Source organism: Capsicum annuum, chromosome 10 (assembly GCF_002878395.1).
Source record: "Capsicum annuum cultivar UCD-10X-F1 chromosome 10, UCD10Xv1.1, whole genome shotgun sequence".
Taxonomy (NCBI): Eukaryota; Viridiplantae; Streptophyta; class Magnoliopsida; order Solanales; family Solanaceae; genus Capsicum; species Capsicum annuum.
Genome location: NC_061120.1, coordinates 205,292,574 through 205,319,569, shown reverse-complemented (window position 1 = coordinate 205,319,569; position 26,996 = coordinate 205,292,574). Strand labels below are relative to the sequence as shown.

Genomic DNA, 26,996 nt, shown 5'->3' with positions numbered 1-26,996 from the left:
TAAATACTCTTTATTTTTATTTCTCCTTTTCTTTTGTTTATCAATTTGTTCCTTGAAGTTAAATTAAATTAACATTTTAAATTTAAATTTTAAGTGTTTTGAAAATTATAAAAAAGGAAATTACAAGTTACCATCTTTCATATTAATTTAAGTTATTTGACTTTGAACACGATAAACTATACTTCTGTAAATGTTTTATCGAACTTTATTTTTGTATATGTTTCTTTCATTAAAACATAGGAGTCATTTGTATGTTAACATTATTTCTCATACACTATTTGATGTGATGTATTATAACTTGCCTTTCAATTTAGATATATTTAAACAAAAGTTTTAAAAAAAATAAATTGCATATACATTCTAAGATTCATCCAGGATCTAGCACAGATTCAATAAATGTTATTTTTAGTCTCAATTTATGTGACACAAATAGAATTTAGATAATCAATAATATTTTTAATATGTATTTAGATAATTTAAGTTGTTAATTCTAGTGTTTTATCATATTTCTTATGTAATTTTCAAATGATATACATTACTTTTCTTGTTGAAACTTTTGTGGCATTAATAGTCAATTATATTTTTAAAATAATTTTAGTTTTTTAACTACTGTGATTGATAATACTTTTCTTCTATTCCGGTTTAATTGACACTAATATAATTTCGAGAATCAATCAAATATTTTATATTTTATAAAATTTCTAAGTTGCTAATTATTGTGATTTATAGTATTTTTATATATTTTTTTAAAGTATACAACAGATTAAATTATTTTTAGATATCTTAAATTGTTATGTATTTTAATTTATAAAACTTTTTATGTAATTTTTGAATAATATATTTTACTTTCCTTGTCCGGAGTTTTGTATTGTCGATAGCCAATTATATTTTTTAATTATTGTGATTTATAATATTTCTTCAATTTTAATTAAGTGGTACAATGCTTAGATGATCATAATAATTAATTAGGGGCGATATAGTAAAATCACGATTGAAGCAACAAAGCATAAATGTCTTAAATGGCTTACAACAAATAATTAGAGTGACTTAGCCAAATTATTATAAAAGATGCTCGTAAAAAAAATAAGTGAACCTCATATAAGACGTCAAGTTAATTTTAAACATCAAGAGTTAATTTATCATTTTTATACCTATCTTACCTTTTTTATTAAATATTATTGATTTTTTAATACTTAAATGACTTACAATAATTAATTAGGGGTGATATTTAGTAAAACCATGGTTGAAGAAATTGAAGAAGATATATCATAAATATCTATTTTACTTTTTAAATTAAATATTATTAATTTTTTAATACCTGAATAACTTATAATAATAATCAGGGACGATATAGTAAGATCACATTTGAAGCAGCTAAAGCAGAAATGTCATAAATGTTTATTTTATCTTTTAAAATTAAATATTATTAATTTTTTTAATACCTAAATGACTTATAATAACTAATTAGAGGTGATATAGTAAAATCACGAATTGGATATTATTAATTTTTTAATATATAAATGATCCATAATAATTTATTAGAGGTGATATAGTAAATTTACGGTTGAAACAGACCTATCATAAATGTCTATTTTATATTTTAGTTAAATATTATTAATTTTTTAATATATAAATAACGTATAATAATTAATTAGAGGTGATATAGTAAAATTACGGAGTAGTAAAAATTTAAATACAAAATATAATGAAGAAATAATTTACTTTTAGGAGAGTAAAATAAAAAATATGAAATATTTAGTTATATATTTTAATAAGTATGGGCCCCACCATATTCAATAGAACTTAGGCATTATTGTAATTAAATAGAAAAGGGAGGACTTTTATTTAAGATTATGGTTGTAATTAAATGAAAATAGGTGGACTTTTTCTTTAAAAGTGTTGCTAAGGTTCAACAAGTAAAGCATTAAAGATAATATAGAAAAGCAAGTTAATTCTACTAAAAGACCATTATATCCTTAATCTTTTTATTAATACCTTTAAGCTACCATGTTGAAACCAATGCTTCTATATAACTAGAGAAGCATGGCCCGTGTCAACACGGGCCCAACATTAAGATATTTATTTCTCTTTTCAATCTTGATATATTTAAATAAAATATTTTAATAAAAGGATTGCATATGTTTTCTAGGATTCATCCGGAATTTAGCATGAGTTCAACATATGTTATTTTAATATGTATTTAGATAATTTAAGTTGTTAACTATTGTAATTTATAATATTTTTTTATGTATTTTTCAAATTAATATACGTTACTTTTCTTGTCCAAATTTTTGTGGCATTGATAGTCAATCATATTTTAAAAATAATTTAATTTTTTAATTATTGTGATTTATAATACTTTTCTTCTATTCCAATTTCAATGTTACTAATATAATTTCAAGAGCCGACCAAATATTTTATATCTTTTAAATTTTTTAAGTTGTTGATTATTGTGATTTCTAGTATTTTTCATGTAATTTTTTTTTTGAAATATATATTATATTAATTTTTTTTAGATATTTTAAGTTGTTATCAATTGTAATTTATAATACTTTTTATGTAATTTTTAAATAATATATGCTACTCTCTTTGTCCAGAGTTTTGTGTCAACAATAGCCAATTATATTTTTTAAATAATTTAAATTTTTTATCATTGTGATTTATAATATTTTTTTCTATCTCAACTTATGTGGCACAATGCTGAAATGACCATAATAATTAATTAAGGGTGATATAGTAAAATCACGACTGAAGCAGCTGAAGCAAAAATTAGTCAATTTTTTTTAAAAAAAATGTTAATTATTGTTGTTTGCAGTACTTTTTATTTCATTTTCAAATAATATATGTTTCTTTATATCTTCTTCTGTCCCGTCCCATTTTATGTGGTACTAATATAATTTTGATAGTAAATCAAATATTTTATGTTGACATATCATTTTGTTATTCTTATTTTTCTAATACATAAATGACTTATAATAAGGAGTGATATAGTAAAATCATCGTTCAAAAGATGAAAATTTAATTTAAAACATTAAGAGTTAATTTCGCATTTTATGTCTATTTTATTTTTCATTAAATATTATTTATTTTCTTAATACCTAGATAATAACTAATTAAGAGCGACTGATTATGTTATTAATATAAAAATTAATATAATTTTATCATATCCAATAGTAATCAACTATAAATTCACCAAAATAGTATATTAATTAAATACGGGATGCTATATTTGCACATGCAAAATATGATATTATTAAACATTATTGGATAATGCATTATATTTATCTTTCACAATAATAAAATTTTACTATATATTTTTTTTATTTATGTTTGACGTGATACATATTGACCCAACACAAATTCTAAGAAAATATTCATTAGAAATTTATTTTATTAAATTAAATTTATTAATTTTTTACTTTAAAAAAACAATGTTAAGTTTAAATATTAGTATTTCAATATAAGAAAAATATAATTTTAAATTTAAATTTACTAAAATAAATAAATAAATAAAAATATTAATTTTATATATAAAAGTCAATTAAAATAATAAAATTGATTTATTTTAAATATTTAGTTGCAATTAATTAAGATAATTTTTTATTTTGTCATGATTTATGCTGCACCGACAAAATTTTGAGAGTTGAATAGAACTTTTATCTATTTTTAAAAAAGTATTTTAACTTGTTAATTATTGTGATTTATAATAATTTTTTACGTAATTATCAAATAAAATATTTACACCTTGTGTCCCAATTTATGTGGCTTCGATACAATTTTGAGAGTCAACTAAAATTTTATATATCTTTTAAATATTTTAAGTTGTTAATTATTATGATTTGCAATACTTTTTTTAATCTCAATTTATGTGGCATTGCTAAAATAATGAGTCAATAAAATTTCTATATGTGGTAACAAATTATTGTGATTTGTGGTAACAAATTAGTTTTGAACATGATAGCTAATTATATAAATAAAAATAAATTACTTCCAATATGTAGTTATAGTTAATTAATATAAATTAATAGAATATATTAAATATTTAAACCATTATGATGAAACAATGAAATTATTATATATTGGGGCATGATATGTAATTAAGTGGAAGTAGTTGATTTTTTGGTAATTGCAAGAGGTGGTCGAAACCACCTCTTCTATATAATAGAAATTTAGATTTAGATTAGATAATCAATCATTAAAATAATTGAAATTTTTAATTATTGGAATTTATAATACGTTTTCTTCTATTTCAATTTAAGTGACACTAATATAAGTTTGAGTGTCAATTGAATATTTTAGATCTTTTATATTTTTTAGTTGCTAAATATGTGATTTATAATGCTTTTAGCATAATTTTTTAAGAAAATATTAATACTGTCTCAGTCTCAGTTTACATTTTTACATAATATATGTTATTTTATGTCTTCCTCTGTTCCGTCGTAATTTCTGTGGCATGAATATAATTTCGATGGTCAAATAAATATTTTATGTTGACATATCATTTTGTGTATATTTTATCTTTTTTATGAAATATTATTAATTTTTTTAATGCTTAGATGACGATAAAAATTAATTAGGGTGATATAATAAAGTTATGATTGAAACAACAAAGCAAACGTGTCTTAAATAACTTATAATAATTAATTAAAAGTGATAAGACAAAATTATTATAAAAAATACTTGTGAATAAAATTTAAATGAATCTCATATAAGACATAAAATCAATTTAAAATATCAAGAGTTAATTTATCATTTTATGTCTAATTTATTCTTTATTAAATTTTATTAATTTTTAATACTTAAATGACATATAATAATTAATTATGAATGAAATAGTAAAATTATGATTGAAGCAGCTGAAGCAGGCACAAGCAGGCATGTCGAACAACTTAACTTATCAGTTTATTTTTTAATTAAATATTATTAATTTTTTAATATTTAAATGACTTATAATAATTAATTAGTGATGAAACAGTAAAATTATAATTGAAGCAGCTGAAGCAGACAGCACAAACAGGCATGTCAAACAGCTGCCTGCTTATCACCTTTTATTATTAAGAGTAACCCTTTATTATTAGAGTAATTTTTTAATTAAACATTATTAATTTTTTAATAGTTAAATAATTTATAATAATTAATTAGGGATGAAATAGTAAAATTATGATTGAAGCAGCTGAAGCAGGCAGCACAAACAGTTGTCTGCTTATCACCCTTTATTATTAAGAAAAATGTAAATTTATTTATACCTAGGTGATTTAACAAGATGAAAATGTATATTAATTAATCATTTTTAAATATTAAAAATTTATGTGCAAACACATTATTTATTATGTTTATATATTTAATAAGATAAAGACATATATCAATTGATTGAATGTTAAAGTTTACATACAAAACACATATTATGATGTTAACATTTTAGTGAAAACTCTAGATTTGAATAAGCAAAGCAACCTATGTCACTATTGAATTTTTTAGAGAGAGAAAGTCTCCCCTCTCTCCAGATGACTCAATTGGTACTTCCTTACACTAACCTCGTCCTCTCATCACCGCCCCCAGATCTACCAGACCAAAGCTCCATCCAGATGGACGAAGACCCCCTTTAAAAACCTTCATACAAAAAGGTTGTGACGAATAAATCCCAGGATGGCTCGATCTGCTACGAAGAAGATCTCGCTTCCGAACCGAAAAAAATCACATGGAGGTACCAAATCCATCTCTCTCTCCAAGGAAGAAAAACAAAGAATTTACGCCCCATGGAAGTGTTCAGTAATCATTAAGTGCGTTGGAAGGAAATTCAATCGCAATTATCTGAGATCGAAGCTGACTGATCTCTGGAAACTTGAAGAAAAATTGATCCTAATTGACCTTGGTGACGAATTATTTACAACAAAATTAATACTAGAGGAAAGTCAAAAGAAAATACTTCAGGAAGGACCATGGTTCGTTGCTGGCTCTTATGTTTCTACAAGGAAATGGGAGCCTAATTTTGTTCCTATCCAGTCGAAGATCCCCTCAACAGCTATTTGGCTAAGACTCCCTTTTCTTTCAACTGAATTTTATGATAGATCGATTCTCGAGAAGATTTGCAAGCACATCGATAGCCTACTGAAGATTGATTCATGTACGTCTGCAACTCTTAGGGGTAGGTACGCAAGGATTTGTGTACAAATCCCCATGGACACCCCTGTCTGCACTTCCATTTAAATTGGTAGTCATAACCAACCAATTTGCTACGAAGGAGAGGGGATTTTGTGTACGGAATGTGGTCGACTGGGTCATGTGGTGAGACAATGCGATTTCAAAACCAACGAAAATCACCAGGAAACGACAGTTCAACCCGAGTAGAAGCCTCAACGAATGCAGATAAGGACAGTGAATGGCGAACTGTTCCTTTCCGAAAGAGAAATTCATAATACAAGGTAAAAACGCAAAATTCGAATAATGGAAAGGGTACACAAAGCCACCAAAACACTACTGTAGCACTGAAACAATATAATGTTGCTACAGGTAAGTTTCTTGATCCCCAACTCCCGATCCCTATTGTGCCAACAACTCCTCAGGATGGAAGAAATCCCAACAAAGAGAAGCGAAAAGAGAACGACAACTTCACTAGTTTGGGCCTTAGCGCTCAGGGTCAAATGGAAACTGGATCTTCCAGTAAATCTCCCGATCCACGTTTGCGCCTTAGCCAACAGGCCCAACAAAAGGCCCATTCTGAGGGGAGACCTCTGAAGGCCTACCGAAACACTGGGCCTTCCCCAATACCTCAAAAGAGCTACCCAGAGGCCCAAGGCCAAAAAGATCCAACACAAGAAGACCAAAAGTCGAAGGGGGAAGACTCTACATCAACCCCCGTCTTTTCAAACTGCCAGCTACAGTGTGACCATCCATCTGCCAACATGACCATGGTCAAATCACCAGGGGAGACAGGAAGCCAACTATGCAACACCAGGCTTCCACAACCACTACCACTAAAAATGGGGTTCAACCAACTCCCTTATTTAGTAAAGAGTACACTACTTCCTTCCCACATCTGTTTCACGCTCAAAACCTGTCCTCTGAAGCCCCTCTAAAAATAGATGTCCAGGGCCAAACTAACTCTCTTTACGGAATCTCCTCCTCTAAATCATAAACCTTAATCATGGTTGGAGATGGGACTTCAAAACTTATCACCAACCATGAAATAAGAAATAGACGGGAAGCCAGTGGAGGTAATACTGGCCAACCCTTACTATCTAGCACTCCTAATAAAGGAAGGCCTCAACCAAAGCCTAGCGACCTATGGGAACAACCTATGGATATCGATACTAGTGTCCATAGGGGGCCTGAGTCAATCCGAACCCCTAACCACAGAGACACTAGCGGGAGTCATGAACCAAGTGGCACAGACCCTGCCCTTCTTTCCACCCTCGAACCAACACCTTCTCTTGAATGGACCAAAATTGCTTCAACTCAAGGATACATCTTCTCCAGTGGTAGAGAACCCACCAACACCTCTACCCCCGGAGACTTGGGAAAAAGGAAAAACACTGGCTATGTTAAGAGCAAACAACACAGAAATGGAAGTTATTCTAGCAACCATGATAGTCCCAATCATGAAGGCAGCCATCATAGACAAAACAATAGCTTTAAGGTTCGAAGAGTTGTCAGCGAGATGTGGATAATCCTCCTAACCAAGACCCTCACCAAATTTACAATGGAAGTAAGCCAACCCAGTGTACTGACAGGGGGAATGTTCAAGATAATCCTGAATCCATTAAAGTCAATGATCAATGTGAACCTTCCCCAATCACCTCCTCCACCACTGGGCAAGGGGAAGGCAGTGATAGTAGACAAACTACAACCCCAATAAAAAATGATGTTGAACATCATTGTATGGAATGCTAGGGGAGCCAATAACGCAGAGTTCAAAAGACACTGTTGTGCTATGGTTGATCTCCATAAACCAGCCATGTTAGCCCTTCTTCAGACCAGGATGGCTGACCATCATACTCTAACTAATGACCTGGGCTTCGACTGACTTCTTTAATCTGGAGCTGTTGGATTATCTGGTGGTATTGTTTTGATGTGGAAAGAGGGCCACTTTAGCATCAATGACATTTCCATTATGCCTCAAAGTATTCATGCTATTGTCAAGGTAAATTCTTCTTCTCATTCTTGGTTTCTTAGCATCATTTATGCAAGTACTAGTCCTAATGATAGGAAACTACTCTGGAACCAGCTGATTACTATGGCCAAAACTATCTATGGTGACAGTAATACTAGTTGGCTGGTGGGGGGTGATTTTAATGAAGTCCTCAGAGCTGCGAAAAAATATGGGGGCAACCCCATTAACAACAGCAGGGACAAAAGTTTTTGGGATTGCATTAATCAATGCTGCCTTGTTGACCTGGGTTTTAAGGGTAGCAGGTATACCTGTGTCACGACCCGAATTGGGGCCCTGGCCGTGATGAGCATTCCCAACCATGAAGGCCCGAAACATCCATATCTATCTGGTAATCATGCACAGAATTCATCTAATAAGAAAAAATGTGGAAGATATACAATATTACGGAAACATGGTCATGAATCAAATGAAATCAATAATGGGAAATAGTGTCCCACAACCTCTATCGATATCCGAAAAAACGTCTGCGAAATCTCTACTACATGACTGAAATAAATAACTGTCTGAAAACTGGGACAAGGCCCCTAGTAGACCAAAAAATACTAAATGATAGATGAACTGCCAGATATCAGGCCTTTCGAAATATAAAAGGCTCACCACTTGATTCTGTAAATCTGTCTGAAGACGTCTACTGATTATCTGGATCCCTAAACTGTGCCTCTGAACCTGGAGGGAAAGGGGTCAATACAATGTACTGGTACGCAGAGTAATCCAAAATAAAAATATAATATTCTTACAAAATATAAATGAGAGCCATTATAAAGCAGTTTCATATCAAATCATTTGAAAACACATGGGCATAATGTAATAATTTTTCAACAATAATGCAATGCAGCTGAGCTAGGTGGAATACCCTACAATATCACATTTACACCAACTGTCAAACCTCGATTGCCGCCGATATTAGAGTATAAGTGAGGGAAAGACACACAAGATCACAGAGCAGGGTGTCTCGATCCAATAAAGTATGGTAGTGCACAAGATCACAAAGCAGGGCTCCTAACCAGAGTCCCAAATTGGGATAATATATATCAGGTACTCAAGATCACAAAGTATGGTACCAAGTTCCCATGTCAGCAAACACGGTTTCCAGCGATGAGCCCTTACACTCAAACGTCTTCTTCGGGCATCCACATATCTCATGTAAAATCAACGCATTCAAACTTCATTTAATTCAATCACATATCATATTCTGTGGGGTATCTTCATACCCGACTTGCAAGTCATCAGTATCACATCATTCTTTCATCCAACCATTATATTCAACATATTTCAACATAAACAACCCTCTCTTTATAAGTAAAAATCGTATCCAATCATAACAATTTTCAAAACATTTCATGTCATGCTTTTTAAGATGATTTCAAATAATTTACATCATATGAAAATTGAAAACAAAAATCATATCAAGAGAGGGATTTCCACATAATTCATGCTCTCAAGTTATCATCTTTCCAAAACACATACATATATATTATAATACGTCAAGTCACTTCGGGAATAGGCCTAAAGACCAAATCAATATCCTAGGAACGTTTAAAACATGAATATATTCATAATTTCAAAACCTCCATTATTAAAACATGAATTTTCAAGCCCATGAGATTTTTAGGATAACCCCACGTACCTCTATATGCGGAAATAATAGGGGCTTCGTGAAGCCTACATTGCGGGGATTCCAAATCTTCAATTTATTTTTAAAATCCACAGTTGAATCTTGAGCCACTTGGGTTTTTAGGTTGAAACCCTTGAGAGTGTTCTTGAGGATTATTTGTGAAAATATCAATATTATGATCAATGGGGAGTGTAATCTCGTGTTTAAGTTGATAGGGTTTTGGAAAAAGACCACAATGCCCTTAATGAGACGGAATAGTGCACTGAAATTTGGCTGGGTACGATAGGCAGCGCGGTGCCCTGCTTAGACCCTGAGAGAACCCAGGGCGGCGGCGCCTTGCTTTCACCGGGGGAGAGATCAGGGCGGCGCCTCGCTTAGAGCGGGAGTGAATCCTGGGCGGCGCCCCTCAATAGCCTTTTACTACTATTTTTCCAACCCAAACACAACCTTAAGCTCGTCTAAAAATTCTGAAACTTACCTGAGATGTACTATGAGCTTGCCCGAACGTAACGCAACTTAAAAATTGAAAATCGGAAGTCGGTAAGGTCGAAAATAAGAATCCGATGATTGAAAGCTCAAAATGTAACTAAGCCCTTTTGACACTTAGAATATTTTCAAGTTTCTTATTCCATGCACATGCTAATAAGAGACAACTCATTGCACAAATTTTTTTATGGGGCGTTACAACCTAGACCAACAAAAGATATAGAAACAGGAATAACCTCATCCTTGAAAGGCTTGACAGGTGCTTTGCTAATGATAGTTGGATCCATTTATACCCTGAGTCTTTGGTAACCTATCTCCCTAGGACTCATTCTGACCACTGCCTCCTCTTGATTAATCTCATCATCCACCACCCTAGAAGAGACAAACCTTTTAGAATGGAGCCCATGTGGTGCTCTCACCCCCAGTTCCCCTCCCTTATAAACCAAGCCTTCCTATCTGGAGGCAACCTTACTGACTCCATTGATTCTTTTAGATCCATGGTCCTCCCCTGGAACAAAAAAGTTTTCGAAAACATTTTCACTAGAAAGAAAAGAATCCTTGCAAGAATTGGGGGTATCCAAAAAAGTAGCCACTACCCTTCCAACTCTTTCCTTCAAAACCTTGAGACCACCCTTCAGAAAGAGTTTACTGACACCCTTAAACAAGAGCATGAATTCTAGAAACTCAAATCAAGGATTAACTGGCTCTCAGAAGGGGACGCTAACACTAGATTCTTTCACACGGTTACCCTCAATAGAAGAAGAAAGAATAGAATCAATTCCTTGAAATTGGACAATGGTAGCAGGGTCACAAGCCCTGAGGATATAAACCAAACCATCCTTTCTTTCTACAAGAACCTGTACTCCACTGGCCACACTTTCTCCCACTATGCCTCCCAAAAAAAACCTTCTGTCAGGGGTTCAATCCCTGATCATGCTCATGACATACTGGACAGTGTCCCTACTGTCAATGAGATCAAGAAAGTTGTGTTCAATTTTAAACCTACTAAAGCTTCGGGACCTGATGGCCTCCACCCCCTCTTCTTTCAAAAGTTCTGGGACATCATCTCCCCCCAACTCCTCTCTTTTTGCAACAAAGTTTTCACTCATAGCAAGATAGAGGAGCAAGTTAACACAACCTACATCTGTCTGATTCCTAAGTGCTAGAATGTTGTCTCCCTTCAGAGCTTCAAACCCATTGGTGTTTGCAATACCCAGTATAAAATCATCACTAAGATTATCACCAACAAAATCAAACCTTTCTTGGCTAATGTCATTGGCCCCACTCAAGCTAGTTTCCTAGCCAATAGGAGACCTTTGGATAATGCAATCATGATCCAGGAGTACATAACTCACTTCACCAAAATTAAAGGAAAGATGGGCAACATGATCATTAAAATTGATCTGGAAAAAGCCTTCGATCGGCTCAAAAGGTCTTTCATTAGACAAGCCTTCCATTTCTTTAACTTTTCTCCAAAGCTTTCCAACCTAATCATGTCATGTATCTCCACTTCCTCTATCTTTATTTTTACTAATGGTTCCAACACTCTTTTCTTCCAACCTACCAGAAGAATACGACATGGAGATCTAATATCTCCTTATCTCTTCATCCTCACCATGGAACTACTCTCTAGAAGGATAAATCATGAGATTGACATTCTCAATTGGACCCCCATCTCCATTAGCAGGAAAGGTTCCAAACTCTCCCATCTATTCTTCGCTGATGACCTTACCCTCTTTGCCAAAGCCAACCAAAAGAATTGTGAAATCATCAAGAAGACCCTTGACTCCTTTAGTGCTTTTTCTGGCCAAAAAATTAATAGAAACAAATCCACGATTCTCTTTTCCAAAAATTGTTCCATGGATACTTGTAATAACCTGGCTTCCATCCTCAATATTCACCATAAAGACAACTTTGGGAAATACCTTGGTTTTCCTATCTTCCAAAAAACACTTACTAATGGAGACTTCCAGTTCATCATTGATAATATGAAAGTTAATTAGCTGGCTGGAAGACACATTTTCTTAACCAGGCTGGCAGAACCACTCTCAATAGAGCCTCCCTGAATAGCATCCCTACCCATGTCTTGTAATACATTCAACTACCCCAAAAAATTACCCATCAAATTGACAAAATCCAAAGAGACTTTATTTGGGGGACTATTGATTCGAAGAAAAAGATGCACATGATTAATTGGGATTTCATTACACAACCCAAAAGCCTTGGTGGTTTGGGAATCCAGAAGACTTGTACAAAAATGACACCATGCACTGCGCTCTAGACTGGAGACTTACCAAGAACCCTCACTCCCTTTGGTTTGGGATTCTGCTAGGTAAATACAACTTCACCACTCAGAAATGGAGAGCTTCCAGAACCTGGAAATGTATCCTTAAGGGGAAAGTAATTTGCAGAGAAGCCTCTTTATGGATCATTCATAAGGGTGAGCAAGCTAAATTCTGGACCGACAAATGGCTTCCCAACACTGATGCCCTTAACAACATTATCCAAGGGCCCTTCACAAGAATCTTGACCAAGTCATTGTCTCTCAATTCTGGCGAAATGGGACTTGGGACTTCTCCATCCTCCCTTTTGACCTTCCCCAAAACACCATCACTTCTATCCAGTACGACTTCTTCCAAACCACTAAAAGCCCCACTGATTACCCAATTTGGGGTCTTACCAGTTCTGTCATTTTTAAGAGCAATAGTGTTTACAGGTTCATCAATTCAAAATCCCTCCCTCCCAAGAATCAAAAGAATTTCTCTTGGCTTTGGAGCTTAAATGTCCCAAACAAGATAAAACACTTTCTTTGGATGTTCAACCATAATAGACTCCCCTGTAACTCCATTCTTGCTAGGAAAGGTATCCCAACCTCTCCCAACTATTACTACTGCAAGAACACCCAAGAGGATGTGCCCCATATTTTTTGGAATTGTCCCAAAGCTTCCCAGCTTTGGCCAAATCTCTTCAATCAGCTGCGTTGCAGTTCCCCCAACCTAGACGCCATCAACACGAACAACATACTGGAAACTGTTAAAAACTGGGTGCGCAACAAAACTTTTAATAGTCACATTGACCTTGATATCCTATTTGCCTTCTGTCTGTGGGAAATTTGGACTTGCAGAAATGGAAATACTTTTAATAATTGCAGCTCATCTCCTTTTTTTCAAAGTGCTTATGCTTCTGCTATTGAATACGCACCTAACAAAATGCCACACGAACCAACATCATGATCCTGTCATCATTCCATTAAATGGTACCCTCCTCCTCAAGGCTACTACAAGCTTAACACGGACGACTCAAGCTTGGGAAATCCGGGTACTGGTGGCATAGGTGGTGTAATCAGAAATAGCAATGGTGATTGGATCCTAGGCATCCATAAGGGTTATCCCAATGCAACGAACAATCGAATGGAAATTCTAGCACTGTTGGAGGGCCTTAAAATAGCCGCTGACAACAATCTCCTCCCTATTGAAATCAACATTGACTCTCAACAGGTTATTTAAATGTTAAAACATGGGAATATGCACTATGATCATATTATTGATCTTTGCAGGTCCATGCTAATAAGAATGGAACGTCCAGCAGTGCATCACTGTTTTAGGGAGCAAAACCGAGCAGCAGACGCACTTGAAAAGGAAGGAGCACGTCGGAAAATTTTTGGAACCACTCATATTTTGGAAGTTCCTCCTGTGTTTGTGCTTGAAACTGTCTGGGCAGACATTCTAGGAACTTGCTTTACTAGATCTGTAAAAGTTAATAGCACAAACTACAGTGCTGACCTTGTTATTTCTGAGCCGGACTGATGAGGCTATCTTGTGGCAAACCTTTACTCTTTTAATATAACCTCCTCTTCACCAAAAAAAAAAACACATACTATGCACCTATTGATTTGGTGATAATATTGTGCGCTAATAAATTTTAACCAATAAATACAAATACAAATATATATAACTTAGCTTTAGCGTAATGTAGAGCAAATTTGACTAGAAGATGGTTGAGTTGTGACTATTTACATCAAATTAAGCATTTTAGCCTAGGTTTTAAAATTTAAAGTGAAGTCAGACATATCATTGATCAAGTGAAAAGTGATAAATAAATGTGTAAATGAACGTATGAAGTGAACTGCAATGTTAAATAGGTGCTACTTCCTGACAACATTGCCACCACTGAGATGTGCATCCATCGTTTTGATTTAATTTTATATATTATTAGTTCGATTTTTTATTTTTAAATATGTTTAACCAATAATCAGATCAATAAGATATTTTTTATCGATTTTTAGTCCTTATCGATTTGATTTTCAATTTAACCGACAAAAAAATACTCATCAAATAATAGAAATAGTAATAACTAACACGAAAAGAAACCAAATCTTAATTGCAATAAAAAATCCTTCGTGATGTATTTTAATTTACAAGAATCTTCAAGTTTAAACTAAATGTTGTTAGAAGAAATTAAGAGTTTGTATAATAGGTGTAATTAATTTACTTAAGTATAGTCTTGTTGGGTTATCGATTTACCCAATAAGAAAAAACTGAAAACAAACTAATAACAAAATAAATTTCTTTTATAAAACCATTAAAATTGTTAACCCAATAACACTAAACAATTAACATTTTTATCGATTCGATTTTTATCGATTTTATTTGTCTGTTCGATTTTTGCACCCCTACTAAACACAAAGCTGTGTGTAAATACCAGAATTTGTTTCCTTTCAAAGTTCACTGAAGAATAAAAATTTCTCTAAAAAGGGCAAACTTACAGAACAAATTACACTTAAAACAAACCATACCTGAGCTGCAGCACGCGACAAAGCAGTTATCAAATACATATATGAGTTACACGTGGCTGCATTGCCAGTCATCTTCAAAGATTCAGCACACTAAAACCATCGAAAAAAACTAAGAGAAAAATGAATACCAGTATAACAAATGATCGTGGTCGTAGACTACACATCCAGTTTTGGATTTGAGGTCTAATCCCACATTAACAGATCAGGAATCATGATAACATGCCCCTTTTTAGCATCCTTGTGCTGCAGCATCTGCTAATCTCCGCCATCTTAGTTCTCGCTGCTCTTCCAGTTCAGTGGCCCGAGCTGCTTTCACAGAATATTGTCTTTGACACTCATCGAACAAATCAGCATCCATTTCCATGAACATTTTGCGAACATTTACAGTCAGCCCATGGATAGCTTGATTCCAATGATTATCTATGTTCTTTTGCAGAGAATCAAAAATTATTGGGATAATGACATTGCGGTTCTGGGCTATCAATCCCACTATGTGCTCATTGTTCCATAGAAATAGGGCTCGTTCTGCAACCTGAAAAATGAATTTGCTTCAGAAATAGATTGTCATTTCATAATCCTAGGAATTATTCTCACATGCTATACCAATATAAAACTAATATAAACTACTAGAACATTTCTGAACAGAAAGCTGCTGCAAATACACAGATAAAGAAGGACGAAAAACAAAAGAAATTTCTTTCACAAGCAAATGATGTTTCCAATGCCCATATTAAATATCTTGAAACTTGAACATGAATGTGCTTAAGACATCTAGTCGGTCTGAGCTGAAAGTGTCGTTGCAACTGACCTTCTAGGAGACGAACAAAAGAATGAGACAAATGGACATAACCATAGAATTCCACAACCACCGCCCCTGGAGTACACAACTAAACCTGTTACATTAAAAAGCAAGCAGACCCACAAAGAAAGAAACTATAACTAGAGAAAAAAGAAGTTGACTGAGAAAAGTTCAACTGAAATCACAAGAAAAGTATATCACTGCTCACCCTAAAAGTAATCATATCTTATACGGAGAACTCAATAAAAGGAATTCAGAATCCCACCCATACCCAGCTATCTTTCTTGGGCAACAGGACAAGATTCTAAAAGATGATCGGGTAAAAGTTCTAGCCTGAAGAGGCCAAAAGAGTAACTACAACGAGGAACCCTTCCATAACCTTCCCATCTCCAATCCTTGTTAGGTTTGAACTCAACTACTCATCAATAGGAACTAGCAACAAAGTGCTGCCCATAAAAAGGATAGTAAAGTAGAATACATCCATATCCAAGTTCATTCTATGCTTTTTAACCGATTTTCTTCTGCTTCTCACCACAAAGCAAAAAAAGAGAATAGCAAAGAATACGCTTCAGAACAGGAAAAGGAAGTTTTACAATTTCACCTCTTAAGCAACATAGCAGAAACCAAGAACTAGGGCCTTATGATTCATTCACTTAATCAAATGAAACACTGAAACAATAAGCTGAAAAAATAATGAACACAGATATACGCTCATAATACAGGAAGACAATTTCCCTCCAACTTCTGGTTCTCATGCATCATAATCCTTGATGTAGGTTGATGATATTGCGATAACAGGTAGTGCAGGATAGAAATTGACAAGAACCAGTAAATACACATTCACCAAGGATCTTAGAAAGCTTGGATAGTTGTTGGATATAACAGTAGAAAGAATAAAAGCAGGAAAAAAAGGAAAATCTTCGCTCGAAGGCCACTCTATGCTAATGAATGTCCCTCTTCTCTTCTCTAATGTCTACAACAAACAAGCCTTTCATACCTTTCATAGGGGTATTGCATCAATAGACAGGTCACTCTGGGGGATTGATAATCTTTGTTCTACTACTTTGTTATGACCCTTAGTAATAAACCTGACTTCACACACATAAAGTTATCGTTATGGAAAGTGAAGGAGACGGAACAGTGGCACTTGGATGTGGATGAAGGAGAACAAAATTAATTAGCAAGATAGTTAACAGTGCCGGATCAGCACACAGTCAAGGGTATTTTGTAATGCACAATCAAGAAAAGGAAAGACAACACAGTTAGTTTCTCTATTTCTTCCTATTCCCCTCGAATTTTTGGAACTACCCAAGAATCCCTTGAGGTGCGGTTATTCCTTCTATGAACCCTCTGTCTATTACTTACCTGACAACATCCTCCGATTCAATACTCGCAAGCTGGTCTGCATCAGACTATAAACAATTTCACCATTTAAAAAAAGATTAAAAAAAAAATTGTCAAAAGCCAAGAATCTGAGGGACAATGGTGTATAGTTAGAAACTTGATGGGCAATGAGCCCGCCCCTATACCCTTCTTCACTTAAATACCAGCTTTTTCTGTATGGCATAAAAAAAAAGGAACTTGTTATCAGTAATCTCTCATTAAACAACACCTTTCTGGAGAAGCTCTAATGAAGTGTGCTTCTCCTCATCCTCTTCTTCATTAGCAAGAGCTTCAAGGTTTATTGTTGGTCACTTAGAATCAAGTAGTCATTACTTAAGTCAAAAGAAAAAAAAAGTCGACACTAGTCACATTAAAATTTGCAGTTTAGCAGGAATTCTCTCTTGCATAAAACTATTATTTTGAATTACATTTATCTGCCTCTAATATTTTTTAACACTATCTGATGACACAACTGCAGAAGACAAAAGTGAAGAGGCTAGTACCATATATATTTCGAGAGCAAGCAACACAACGGAAAGCCCAGTGAAGTTCATATGGCATATATCAAGGATTGATGAAGGTTATGCACCAAGAAAACAAAGATCAAAGTGTGAAAAGTTAGTGGATTTCTTCTTGTTTGGTAGACAGGTTCTTACTGGCCAAATTGTGATAGCACAAACCTGGAGCTATACTAACTGAAAAGAGTAACTCCACCTCTTAATTGTTTTCAGCTTCCCCTCCATAAGGACCAATACACTGACCCAGAACAAATTGAGATAGCCAAAAGTTGCTCTAGTTAAATGGATTATATCCAGACATAAAATAACTAAGTAGCACGGACTCGGGTGCAGGTGTCCGATTCAGGTGTGGATCTAGAGGCCGGATCCTTTAGGATCTCAATTTTTAAGATTTGGAGATATGGATCCAAGTATGGATATGGATGCAGAAATTCAGCTAAAAATAATTCAAGTATCTATGAATAGAGTTATAAAACTTAAATTATGAGATATTATGTGGAAAACTTGAGAATCCTGAAAGGAAATACAAGGAAAATCAGTAACATAGAAACTTCTATATACAAGGTATTCCATTTTCTACAATTCCACCTTAGTGAGCTTTTGTTTTGATTACAGATCATTAAATCTGTCCAGACTTTCTATGTCGATTTTGATCAAAGCATCCAAAATTGGTTGACCAGATCAGGTACAGATCCCGCACCCACTCCCATGTCATGTCGACACGGGTGTGGCACCGAAAGTGAAGAGCCTGAGTAAACTTGGTAAAATAAAGTTTGAGGAGTGTATAAGTTACATCAACAATAGATGATCGGTTAGGTGATAGAACCTGCGAAAGAAGGTAGCCTCTACCTTGACAAATTAAGTACATAGCAAGCCAAAAGACGTTAATTACCTCTAATATCATTCAAGTGCGAGGACACAATGATTCACGTGTAACTATATTAGATACTATTTTTGATAAAGCATTTGTGATATGATTGTTACATATGTAGGGGCAGCATGGGTTCCAAGGAGATGACAAAACGTTTCCATAGAAGAAGCAATAGGAAGGACGATAAGACTACATTTTCTGCGCATTCTAATGTTCATGTGGCTGATCTTAATTGGATAGTAAAAGACAGTTATAGCCTCATGGACTTGCAACAGAAATTGCGGTATAGCCGACAAAAGTAATAACAGCCAAAAAAGAAAGATATTTATGAAAAAAAACAGACTGGACGGAGATAGTAAAGTGCAACTGTTAACAAAGAACGTACATCGACTTGATACACCAATTGTCCTTTAGTGAATGGGAAAATGAGGATAAAAAGCCAGCCTGCGGGGAGGATTGTCAATAGGAAGCTAGAAGTACAAGAGAAGAAAATTCATCTTGGTCACATGGAAGATAAGAAAGTTCTTGAAAAAGTCACAAAGCACATCCTCAAATCCAAAGAGTTTTTAGGGGTCGTTTGATAGAGTGTATAGGAATAATACAAAATATGGTGTATTAATAATGCTTGTGTTAGCTATACTTTGCATTAGTAATACGTATTCTTTTTATACTGTGTTTGGTTTAATGTATTGAAAATTATATGTTTTATATTATTTTTATAAAAAAAAGTTATTTGACAAAAATAACCTCTCCTCTTTCTTTCCAGTAAGACACAAGACCAACAAATTGAAGCACTGTCTATCTTCTTCTTCCTTCTCCTCTCTTCACTATTTTCTACTGTGCATATGTATTTTTCCTCACTTGTACTTTTCATTGTTCTCTGCATATGGGTTTCTATTTATTTTTTTTCGTTACTTTTTTTCTACTCTATATCAGATTTTTTGTGTGTAAAATGTCTTATCTGTTCTTAGCCGGAAATGAAATCCTGGGAAACAAAAATCAAAAAAAGAAAATCAGCAAACAAATAGAAAAAGATTCAAAAGATAAGCCGGAAACCGGTGAACCGTTCGCCAGAAAAAAATTTGGAAAAATAAGAAAAATTAAACAGGAAAAAACTTGAGCAATTATGATATTCAATTTTCTTCGTCATTGCTATAATTTTATACTATTACTTACAAAAAGTCAATTTCCAGTGAAGTTGAGGGGATCCGGAATTGAGTGTATGAAACAAGAACGGAATGGAGTTGGAAAAAAATTGAGGGGTAAATTAGTCATTTAATAAATTAATGCATGTGTTGAAAGCTTTGTATTACTAATACATAGAAAAATGGTGGTATTAGTTATACATAGTATAATACACAATAGAGTGCATAACTAATGCTTGTATTAGTTATACATGGTTTGAAAAAGTATGCCAAACAAGGTATTGACGATGCATAGAGCTAATGCATGCATTGATTTTTTTATCACACTCTACCAAACGACCCCTTAATGATCCTCTCTTAGCCCTGCATAAAGTGCTTTCAGAGAAAATCCCAATCGGTAGATTTTTTGATGATAATCACGATGTCCATGCCAGTTTGCGCGTACTCGACTAATTCCACCAGGTACCTGCTATCTCCGCTAGTTCCAGATCAATGGTATTATTATTTCTTTATTCTCCTACTTTTTAGACTTCGGTTTTATTATTACCGGTTGTTTCCTATCCTTTGTCTTTCATATTAATTGTCGTTGCTATTTTCCTTTGGCTTTCATATTAGTTGTTGTTACTAGTATTCTTTACTGCATTTTCTTTTCCTACTTGTTTGATATGCTTTACTTGAGTGGAGGGACTATCGGAAAAAACCTCTCTACCATACAAAGGATAAGGTTGCATAAACTCCACCCTCCCCGGGCCCCACTTGTGGGATTTCACTGGGTGTGTTGTTGTTGTTGTTACCTGTTATCTCCCACCAACACAAATAGCATGTAACTCCGTCCACTAAGGCTTGGACAGATAGAACACCCAATACATGGATTAGTTAACAGAATAGGACAAATCAAAAGGAAAAAGACTTTACTGGATAAATATAACACATTGACACATTGGAGAAATGCCAATTGTTCCCATCTAAGCACCATCTACTTCATTTATTCACTTATTAACGCAGTAATACATGTGTACACAATCATTAAAAATGCTTCTTCAAAAACAAACCAAAAAAGAGCAAAGAAAAAGCAAGTTGATAGGATCTAACCAACCAAAGTTCAAAGAATTGTAAGTTTAATCGACAATTCAAAATCAAATGAGGAAATGAAAAGAAAAAGAAAAACTGACATAGAGAGTTAGCAATGCAAGTAAATTGATAAACAAAAGATGCATGAAGCAAATAACAAATAAAGACTACAAATTTCCCTTAACCTGGAAGTGTGGGCTGTTAAGGCAACGAGCAATCTGTCTGAAAAGAGGAACCATACAGCGCTGAAATTCTGCCGCCTGTGTAGTCTCCAACACTTCTTCAAGCTCCTGAAGAAAGAGGACTTCCTTTTGGCAATTAGTGACAGGCCAATACTTCAACAAACCCCTTATAACCGTATCAGCCAACTTATAATCCTTTTCAACAAACTGAACAATACAGTAAGATAACTGCTGATGATACATCGCAACTGTTTTCGGCTTGTGCAATGGTATGAGTGCCCGAACAAGGAATAGCTTATGTTCCTCTTTCATGGGTAATGCGAAACCATTTATAATACTCCCTAGAATCTCCAATAACTCACCTATCCCACTATGCCTCTCAGTCTCATATATAAACCTATAAAAGATATTATTAATCCCCTTCCTTATAAATGGTCTATGCACCATAAACTTCCCATATACGCGATGAAGTATCGTTTTCAAATACTCTCTTTCCCTCGGATCCTCGGAATCAAACAAATCCAATAACTTCAACACAAACGAATGATCAATAAACCGCTTAGCTACTTTTGTATCAGTATCTGATGAAACAACATACCTCAACAGCAATTCATACACAAGCTGTAAATGTGGCCAAGCTGGCTCGAGACACGGCTCGTCTTCTTCGTGTTCCATATTTTCGGATCCTGTATTCTCATGAGAAGACGGAGGTAAACACCGCATTATATTCCCCGATATCATTCGTATCATTTCTTCCTGATTACTTTCACTGATTTTTCCAGCACCAGATTGAACAAAATCTACAAGTTCAACAAGTGTTTGCCTCTTTATCTCTTTCTCCCTCACCATTTTCATCGTATCATTGAAATCAAACTGATAACAACAAATCTGTAGTTTCCTTAAGAACAACACTTGCCGTTCCGATACCGGAACGTCACGGAACAGCGGAAGGTTCTCCATGTTTCCAGAAGCTGAAGCTGACGTCATCGTCAGTGAAGATGACGTCACCTGTTGTGATTGAATCGAATTTGTTACTCGCGAAGCATGGTTAACCACAACCACATCGGACGTCGAAACATTGCCGGAATTCCTACCACCTGGCGCCGCCGCAGAAGGCGGCGCGTGACCGAAATCAGATACTTCTGATTTAGGTACTTTTTTATGCCCTCGCTTTATGATTTTATTCAACATTACAAAAACCCTAGCTGTTAAATTTACTTATCTATAGATACCAAAAACCCTAACGGCGATCCATGGACGCCTGATAACGGAGAGTGATCGGACGGAGTGGAATTTTCCGGCGAGTGGTGGGGGTTAGGGGCATATAAATATGAGAAAAAGTATATAGAGTGAGGAAAGTGGGATAATAAAAAAATTTGAGGGGACGCAAAAATGAAAATGATTGATTGAAAATACGCTTTTTTGACATTTCACGGAATATATTTTTCTTCTTATCCATTTGTTTTGTGCTAAGATAAGTTTTCATATGGAGGATAAAATCAATTAAGGGTAGTTTGGAGTGGGATACAATGGATAAATAGTTTTGAAATAAAATAAAGAATTATTTATTTTATTTTTGATGTGAGATATTATTTATTGAAATTATTTATCTTATTATTTATATTATAGTGATGAGATTTGATATCGTAGAATAACTAATTTTGAGAGAAATTAGTTTGGGATAACTCTTTTCCAACGTAACGGCTCCTTAGATTGTACTTCCTTTATTACTAAGGTGTCGTTTGGTTGGGAATGTAATTATGCTGGGATTAGTTATATTGGGATAAGTTATATTGAGATTAGTTATACTGGGGTTATTTTTTATTGAGTGTTTGGTTTATTGTTTTCAAATTAATATGCATAGTATAATTTCTAAGAATAAAGTATTTGATTACCAAAATACCCCTATCTTATTTAACTTCTTTTTTGTTTATATATATTTGTTTTCAAGCTTTAAATATTTATTCTTAAAAATAAAACTTTCATATTATTTAGCTTAATTTTTTATGTGTGCATTTTCAAGTTTATATCGTGTGTATTTTAAAAATAAAACTTTCATCTTATTTAGCTTTAATTTTTTTTGCATGTGCCTTCCCATTATACCTTGTACGTTTAAAAAAAAAAATCTTACTACATCTTATTTAGTTTGAATTAAAAACTTCCAACTTAAGTTTGTTAAAGTAAAAGAAGATTTGTTGTTTATTTCACTTAATTTAAACACATATTACTCATATAATATAGAATATTAAAATTCATTTTAATTGATATATACAATATCAATTTTCAAGTTATTAAAAAACTATTTAATTTAAAATATGTAATTGAACAATAGAGTCGATTGTGAAACGATAATGTGTATTAAAACTAGACAACGCCTTTGTAGTTGTTAAAATATTTTATAGATTACTAGTAAATGGTAATTATTATTATAAAATCTACTTACTTTAATTAATCTTTTCATTGTGTAGTAAGAACTTTTTGTGTACCAACATGGGTTGTGATGCTCCACCCTTAATCAGAGGTCGAGGGTGCGATTCCTGGGTATGGAGAAAACTCTGTTGGGAGCGCTGCCACCCAAATGGGGCCTTGCAAAGTGCAAATCTGGATTAGTGGGGCTCCAATGCGGGTACCGGACACCGGATGGGTAACTGAAAAAAAAAAAGAACTTTTTGTGTTATCAATTCACAAAAATAACACTTGGAAGGAAAAAGTTGATGTTGAATTCCATTTTTCTATGCTTAAAAAATTATAGTACCTACATTTTGTTGGATATATAAAAAATTATAATACCTAGTTTTGATCTTTATTATGTATGAATCTAACATATTTTATTTTTTAATTTATTAATTTTGTATTTTGATCCTTTATATAAGAAAATAGTGTATAAGTTTATAAAATTCACAAGCAATGGGATAAAAAAATGCAAAATTTAATTAATAAGAGGTTAATTTTTCTTAGTCATATATTTCCTTCGTTTCAAAATAAGATATTTTAGTCTTTTTAATTTTTCATAAATAAAACGTTTTAGATAATCAAGTCGATATCAATAATCTTTTTTCAATTTCAAAAGCAATAATTAAAGATGATGAAAAAGATTGGAGAAATGTATTTGTAATGGATTTGGGTTATTTTTATCATTTTATAATTTGTCCCGGGATAAATTAAGGTGAGATAACTTATACCACCAAATATGTGGTATAACTTATCCTAGGACTATTATTAATCCCAAGATAAGTTATCTCAAGTATTGCCAAACCAAACAATGTATTAAAAAGCTTATCCCGGGACTATTATTTTATCCCGAGATAACTTGTCTTAGTACCTCACTTCAAACGGCCCCTAAATACATTTGAATTTACTTTCTCATATTTTGATTTGGTAAATCTATTGAGAAAACAATTATTATTATAGATTGTTATGGTTATACTTTATCATATTACTTTTATTAATTGGTGTTCAGTAATGAGTATAAGAAAATAATTTAAAGAATAAGTAATTAATGTTATCGATAAAATATAGGTGAACTTTTTATTATTTCTTAATTAGTGACAAATAAAAATGAAAATCAAATTAGAAAAATAGCAACAAGAAAACTCGAACGAAGGGAGTGCTTGTCATATTTTTACTTACTAGCTAGTTAAGTGCACGTGCTCTCCACCTGTGTATTCCGTTAATTTATGCAAGTGTATATGAAGAAAATAAATGATTATACATACACTATTAGCCCGTTTGGATAGGATTGAAAGAAATAACTTTTTAGCTTACGTGCAGCTTATAAATTAAGCATATGAGTATTTGGATGGAATGCTAAAAGTGAAAAAACGTTATTGATCTGTTTGATAAACATGTATTGTTTAACATTTTTTTTATTTTCAAAATGACTTAAAGGGCCTTAAACTTGTTAATATCATAGATAAGTTGAATTATATATAATTTTTAATTTTAATAATTCAAAAATAAAGGAGAAAGAAGAAGAGAAAACTGGAGGGAAAAGAAGGAGAGAAGTGGCAAAGAGAAAAAAGAAAGAAAACAATATATTTAAGGGTTATAATATGGGGTATTATTGGAATTAGAGAATAATATAAAGGATAAAAAGGTAATGTTTTTCGTCAAATTTAATAGAATTTTAACCTAAAAAATAAAAGGTGTGGATGCTCAGCTTTTCACTTTTTGCCTTTTTAATTAATTTTTAGCTTTTATAAGTACTTTTTAATTTTATCAAACATCTTAAGTTTTTAAAAAACAAAAGGATTAAAAGCTGGTTTGATCAGATTTTAATTCTATTCAAACGAGCTCTTAATTAGGAGTGCGATTTGATTAATATATTTATTATTAATTCTTTAATTTCATTTATTTACGTTCTTTTCATTTTAGAATAATCAATTGTAACGGTGAAGTTGGAAAGAAATAATTAATGTTCTCTTGATTTTTTAGAGTGACAACTATTTTCAAATAAATACTAGGGAACATATTTGCTCTTCACACGATTATAAAAGTTCTTAATAACTTTTGTTTATAACTTTAATTTAGAATAAATATTACTATAGTATAATATTTATTCAATATAATTAAAAAATATCAAAATAATAATCACTTAGGAGCAATAAGCATTTAACTGGAAATTAAATAATTAGAAATAGAGAAAGAACCAACAAATATTTCCTTTTTGATCACTAAATATTTAATTTAACAATTTCTTCTACATGTTAATAGTTGCTTCTGTGTCTTTTTCATTTTCACTTAATCACTTATTTATTATCTTTTAACTAGGAAACTTAGTTGCGCTTCACGCGACCAAAAATATATTATTAAATATATATTATTTAATTTATTTTAATATATTAAAAATAATCAAAGAACCTTAAATTGTGAAACTCAACTGTGAAATATTTTGATTGTATACATTAATATCAAATACTTTGTCATCTCAAAAGTATAATGTGAACCTTTTCAGTGTTCAGATATTGTAAATTTATGGTAAATTGAATTCACTTTGTTATCATCGTGCTCTAATGCATGTTCGATCTAGCAAAAATATGTTTTTCATGAAATCTAAAATAATTTAAAGAAAAGCATCAATAATTTACACATAACTATTTAATAATTAATTGTCACATTATATATTAATTACATATAAAAAAAGAATGAAAATGAAATTATGCATAATTGTTCACATTTAATGTATATTATTAATTATAGGAGTAAAATGAGAAAAAATTGATTAATTCTATCCTAATTTAGTAATCGATCAACTAATCTGAGACATTTATTTTTAGTAAAATGTCAAATTAAAATGTAATGAAGAAAATATTATTTATGAGTACCTTTTATATGTACCGTATTCTAAAGAACCCCAAAGTCTTTTAATATATCTATTTAACTTTTTTCTTCCACTTCAGTATTATTTTATTTTAAAAAATAGTTTCAATCTATTATGAGATCAAACTTTTTCATTATCCTATAGTTATTTATTTCATATGCATTTTATATTTTTCTAATCATAATACGTAATAAAAGTATTTTCTTACTTCTCTTCGACAAAGGAGAAAGACAATTTATTCATTTCACAATTATTTATTTCTACAAATGCAATATGCGAAGAAGCAAATAAGTTTTAATATTAACTAAAAAGTAATTTTTAATAATATTTCAAAAACTAAATAGGTGAATAAACGTATAGCTTCAAATCGAACCATCTAAATTAGTGAAAGGTTGAAAATTATTGAGAGAGATCATACACTTATACATCAATTTTTGGAGGTTATAAACATTAAAGGTTACACTGACTATTATGATTATCATTAAGAATAAAACTAATAAAGATAATTGAAGGTGAAAATTAAGATTTTTAATGTAAGATTGTCAATTATTTATAGAGAGAAGTATTATAAATTTATACATTAATTTTGAAGGTTATAAACATGAAAGATTACATTGACAATTATGAGTATCATTAAGAAC

The 26,996-nt window shown here is 32.5% G+C and overlaps 1 protein-coding gene across 1 annotated transcript; it reads right to left on the bottom strand.

Annotated features, from left to right (window-relative positions):
- Positions 1-14,977: 14,977 nt before the first annotated feature.
- Positions 14,978-22,487, bottom strand: LOC107843589 (serine/threonine protein phosphatase 2A 57 kDa regulatory subunit B' beta isoform-like). Its single transcript, XM_047397233.1, has 2 exons — positions 21,039-22,487; positions 14,978-15,598 (listed from the first exon to the last, which is right to left on the bottom strand). The coding sequence occupies exons 1-2, from the start codon at positions 22,224-22,226 to the stop codon at positions 15,296-15,298; spliced, it is 1,491 nt and encodes a 496-aa protein (XP_047253189.1). The 5' UTR covers positions 22,227-22,487; the 3' UTR covers positions 14,978-15,295.
- Positions 22,488-26,996: the final 4,509 nt, after the last annotated feature.

What these genes read in the sequence shown, in the direction of transcription:
- LOC107843589 (XM_047397233.1), bottom strand. Translation starts at nt 22,226, where the DNA reads ATGTTGAATAAAATCATAAAGCGAGGGCATAAAAAAGTACCTAAATCA. An exon ending in TTAACAGCCCACACTTCCAG is followed by an intron (nt 15,599 to 21,038) that starts GTTAAGGGAAAT and finishes TTCATTTTTCAG; the next exon opens with GTTGCAGAACGAGCCCTATT.